Here is a 5534-nt window from a genome sequence, read left to right as displayed (position 1 = left end):
ATTACTTCACGAAAAAGATGGTGTCGTAGTGCCTTTGTATAAGTTAGAGAAATGAAAGGGAGAAACTCCTGGTTGCATTAAACATTTTTTATAAAAGGCCAGATGAAAAACATTAAGCTAGAATTGTCATTTATAAATGTGCCTCATTTAAGGGAAATTCAATATATAAATTATCCTAGAAAGAGATGAATTAGAGCAGGTTGTGATGGGGACATCTGATTACATAAAAGATAATTCATCAGAGCTCCTTTCAATAGTAAGTGCTCCTCTATGGTTTACAGTACTTCATTTTCACCAAATCTGATTTTCATGTGTTTCTTTAAGAACTTCTAATGTGAAGTTTATCTGTAGATGAATAACAGCTTTGTCTCTGTGCACCTTATGTAGAACAAGAAAAAGAAATTGCCACACAGTTTAAGGGATCCTACACTTGACAATGTTTGCTGTGAACTTCAGAGTGATTACTAATTTGGGTCTGTAAACAACAGGCTTTGTTGTTTCTCCCGAAACAACAAAGCCTGCACAATTTAAGACCATTTCTAAATCACTACCTGTACTTTGTGATGTTAATAAATAGACTCAATTCACAACCCTGCCATTAGCATTTATATATATATATATAAAACATTATATATATATGATATATGATATATATAGGACAGAATGAGTAGATCCAATTAAACAAATACTAGAAAAATAATTCACTCATAACTTTTTAAAGTGATCCATAGGAATCCTAACTACCATTTATTCAGATGTATCATGCTTCATAACAATGGGCTTCTAAAAAGCGCAAGTCAATGTTCTGTAAAATCACTGTAAGATAAATCTAGAATTAATCATTCAATAAAATAATAAAACTATTTATAATATTAAGTTTTTATTTAAAAATGTTGCTTCTTTATATGTTGGATGTTGTCTTTTCCTCATTGTTCTTAAGAATATTCAGAGACTTGGAGGTATGTAGATACCTTAGTGCTTCATTATTTTCAGTGTCATGATCTTGTGATAGGTAGATGTTTCCGTGAATACAACTCCTGGAAAAAGTTTGTCAAATCTTAATGGGAAGTAGAACCATATAATGTGAAAAGTTTTATATCCAATAAAAGGGTCTGGGATTTTTCTTCCTAAGGAATGAAGTTATGTGGTATAAATGAAAAAGGCAGAAAATACAATAAAGTGTTGCATATGTTCAATAAACATCCATTTATTAATGCATATGCCAGAGGGTAGTATTGTACTATGCATTTGGAGAAGTCATTAACAGAGTAATTGCCTAACAATTTAACATGAAGTAGTGGATGTCACTGGTATGTTTTCACACTCAGTAACAGAATGGTTCTGAGAGTCATGATACTATTCACTTCTGTTCTTAACATAGACCAGCTTGTTCACAAAGCACAATCATTGTAGGATTCTTATTTCTGCAGGTGTATGTTGTCCACTAACAGTTATGACCATAAGTTACAATTACAAAGTACTGTTCTACAACCAAGTATTTAGATACAGACTCTAAAAACTCAAACCATAAGGATACAGAAAATGCAAAGATTCATAAGCTATTTGATAATCAAAATCCAATCTAGTTATATTTTTACGTACCAAGCTGTCTTAAGTTGTTTTCCTATTGTATCTGATGCATTTTGGGCTTATAAATAACATAAATTACAAAATTATAAGCAATTTCTTCAGATCTTATTTTACATTTTTCATTAAATAGATGAAGACATGTCTTTTTGCTCCAATGCAATATATAGTAATGCTGCATTCAGTATAAATTGCTGAATATTTTTAAAAAGAAAAAAGCATTTAAATGATTACAGTGCTTAATAAATAAGGAGATAGTCATAACTGTCAGAGGGAAAACACTAACAGTATAGTTACTTATTATAGGTAATTTGAAGATACAAATCTTCTGTTGCATCTCTAAACCCTCAATCCAAAGACTTCTAAAGAATGAAATTTGGTAAAGCCAAGACAGTGCTAGATGGCAAATGCATCAACTTACCATTTTTACAAATGTGATGTGACCTTGGCAGTTTTAAAGAACAAAGTTTTGTCAATATATCAAACATTGTTAACAAACTCTATTTAGCATTGCTTTGTATAAGTTTGCTTTAATAGCATTTCTTCACAGTGATATTCAGAAAGGTTGGAAACTGGTCAGCATAAAATATTTCCCACCTTTTCTATTTTAATTTGTATGCAAAAATCATCACAATAGATCTGCAACTATAAAATTACAAACACTTTCTACAAGTGACTGTATCTCTAGCTTTGATAGAAAAAGTTCTTTGTATGACGTCTCCAATGAGGTAAGTCTAAATAAAACAGAATTTGGGTAACAGATGCTTTGTGATCTATGGGCAACAAGCTAATTTAACAAAGACAATGGATGAACCAAAAAAACCCAAAACAAAACAAAAAACAAAAACCTAATTGTGTTTCTAGTATATTGAAAGGATGAGAACTGGTAATCAAATGAAACATTTTAAAAGATATTCTTAATATTTCACGTTACATCATAATTTTGGCACTTCATGGAACATTTATTTCCCAAAGACCAGAACTGGTATAAAAGTTCAGCAAGTTTCCCCCACACTTTGTGGACACGGAGTCCTGACAAACACCGAAACCTAGTGAGCTACAAAACATTCCCATGTATTTGCACGAGCATGCAGTAGTCAGTTATGGTTTATAAATTCTTGAAGATGATAGCTTGCAGTATTTGTTTCAAGCACTCTCTTCAGCAGATCTTGTTTCAGATTTCAGTCTTACAAATTCTTTAGCCACGTCATCGTTGGTCCTCTGAGAGAGTATTCTAAGGATAGTCAAACCAGTTTCATCCAGGGAGACAGTTTTCAGAAGGGGATACCAGGCCCCGTAGCTTCCCTTTTCTGCTATGTTCTGTAGCCGAATTACTGTCATTCCAATAATTCTATCTTCTCGGGCGAAGCAGTAATCTTTAACTGATAGATGAAGTTCATAGGCTCCTGGCCGGTTTTCATTACCCAGAATGCTGTGTGGATTAAAAATGAGAAATCTGAGCAAAAATTTGACTTCACCTAGGGATCGATAAGGTCCTAAAATACTGCTGAAAATTGTATACCTTCCTCAGAATACTATTTGGCAAATAGAACATCATTGTATTTTAACTCTGATGCAAATATCATTTATATTTCATTAGATTGTTTTTAAAGATATTACTTAACTTTGTAATTTTAAAATTTCTTTGCCTAGATAGAAATAGGAAATCAGTTGGAATAAGTTTTACTATCTTGATACTGAGCATATTAATAGAAACTTTAATTAAAATATACTTAATTCTTGGAGTCGTGGTCTTCCTTCTGATACAGGGATGGGATGGGGTGCTAGGGGTCTTGGGGGCTTGACCAAGGTAAGGGGTAGTTCTTGCAAGAATTTCTATGCCATTTCAACATCAGTTATGTTTTCTTTACCTCAGACTTCTGGATACACTATTCCATTCAGGAGCCTTTTCTCTGGGGCATAAACAACACGGACTATCAAGCTAACACAGACAAGATTATTCACAAGATGCCAAATGAGATACAAATCTCCAGAGTAAATCAGTTCCAGTGGAGCGTGATGCTTCAAGGCCAGTTCTTTCTGATGGCAACAGTTAGACACCTGTCAAGTGTGGGGCTGAGGATGTTCTCCACTAATAGCAACTTGGCAGTGCAGAACTGAACGTAATGAAGAAGGCTGAGAGGTAATACACTGAGAATAATCCTCCCCTGCCCCTTATTTTACTTCATTCTCAGATACCCTTGACTTCCTAATGAATGCACATCTGTTCCTCAGCAGTACAAGCTTCCAAATCCCTTCCTTTTCTAAGTGACTTTTTTTTAGACCACATTTGCAGAGTCAAACTTTTGTTTCTGGGCAACACTGGTAACTACAGTGTGTACTTATTTTAGAAACAACCTGAAATAATGTGAAAGAAAATGGAAGCCAGGTGAGTAAGTATAGAAGAGCAAAATATGATAGGAGACAGAACTTTTTATGAATTAAAATGCATCAAAATACTGCCTTTTTCCCAGAATCATGGTCTTTGTACCTCACAGTGTTACATCTGAATGTTGCATGATTCAAGTAATTCATAGAAACTTAAATTAATCAAATTTTCTATACAATTTAGAGAGATAGGTACGTGGAATCTTGGGAGCTTGTTTATTAGGAAGTATTGTGGAAATGATTAATCTATTAGAGCCATTTTAATAGATGTAGTAGGACAGCTAAGTTTAATGAGTGGTGACAGAGTTTAGTATTTAGAACTCAGTGTGCTGAAAAGTCTCTGGGAAATGAAGACTGTGGAACAAACAAGCAAAGAACCAAACTAGTGAGAAAGTGTTTGGTTAAGCATGTGCAATCCCCAAGGGTTTGGTGCAGTGTCCTCTCTTCTCTGATCCTAGGTCAGCTCATCTAGATTTATGCAATTATGTCTGATGCTGATGATTCTCAAGTTATATCCAACAATATATTTGATACTTCCTCTGGAATGTGCCACACAGGCATTGCCAAATTAATAGACTCAAGACAGTACTTGATCTCCTCATCTCTTGTCCCAGTTCCCCCATCTCAGTAAATCACTATCTACCCAACTGCTTATGCCAGAAACCTACAGGTCATCTTTGATATCATTCAGAGCCAGATAATTTGCATTTGCCTCAACTGGATATACTTTCCATCCTTCTCCTTGTACTTGGTGTTGGAAATGCTGAGTGTAAGGATTATATTGGTGAAGTTTCTTCTAGTCAGTTTTGGCCAAAAGGGAGGAAATTACTTGAGGAAATCAAAAGTAATGATGAAAGCAAGGTCAGATTCTCTTACCCTGGCTCCTTTTGTGTGATGCTGCTGCTAGGATACTGTCCTTCCCTGGAAGGCCCCTGCTCTTTTTGAGGTGACTGAGGACATAGGAAGTTGTTGTTTTCCCAGGTTTAGTGACCAGTCTTCCTCTCCTTCATGTACAGTAGGGGTAGTAATCTGGCCACTGCTGGCCCCAGATTACATCACTATTGCTTACAGTCCTTCCATTCTCATATCCTAGTAAATTCCTATGTAAATAAGGATGTCCAATTATCCTAAATTACATGTTTTCAGGAGCCTACCGTATGTATTCTTTGTTTCATGTGCTACCTCCAGTTGACTAGAAGTTCTATAGATTCTACTTCCAGTTCACACCTGGAATCTTTCCACTTCTTTCCATCTTTCTGCTACTTACTTCCACTTCCCTACTACCATCTGGTGAGTCCGTATTACCTTTTCCCTCAACCACTGCAATAGACTTCTAACTTTTCTTTATATTTGGTCTTGTTTCCCTGTAATTATTATTTTTATATACAGCAATAGACTTCTAACTTCATGTTGGGTCTTGTTTCCCTATAATTGTTATTTTTATACAGTAAATGGAATAATAATGTAAAGATATAAATCAGATCATTTTCTTACCTGAAAACCCTTTAGGGCCTCCTATTAAACTTGTAATGTAATCTAGTCTCCTTTACCCTGATTGC

The 5534-nt window shown here is 34.8% G+C and overlaps 1 protein-coding gene across 1 annotated transcript in view; it reads right to left on the bottom strand.

The window, feature by feature from the left end:
* Nucleotides 1–1182: 1182 nt before the first annotated feature.
* UNC13C (unc-13 homolog C) overlaps nt 1183–5534 on the bottom strand; it is a 593765-nt gene continuing 589413 nt past the window's right edge. The window contains exon 35 of the mRNA XM_029952367.1: nt 1183–3019. Coding sequence (XP_029808227.1) covers nt 2734–3019 — 286 coding nt within the window. The 3' untranslated portion in view covers nt 1183–2733. The remainder of the gene's footprint in view (nt 3020–5534) is intronic.

Source organism: Suricata suricatta, chromosome 9 (assembly GCF_006229205.1).
Source record: "Suricata suricatta isolate VVHF042 chromosome 9, meerkat_22Aug2017_6uvM2_HiC, whole genome shotgun sequence".
In the NCBI taxonomy this organism is placed as follows: domain Eukaryota; kingdom Metazoa; phylum Chordata; class Mammalia; order Carnivora; family Herpestidae; genus Suricata; species Suricata suricatta.
Note: the sequence above shows the minus strand (reverse complement) of the source record. Positions and strands in the feature narration are given on the sequence as shown.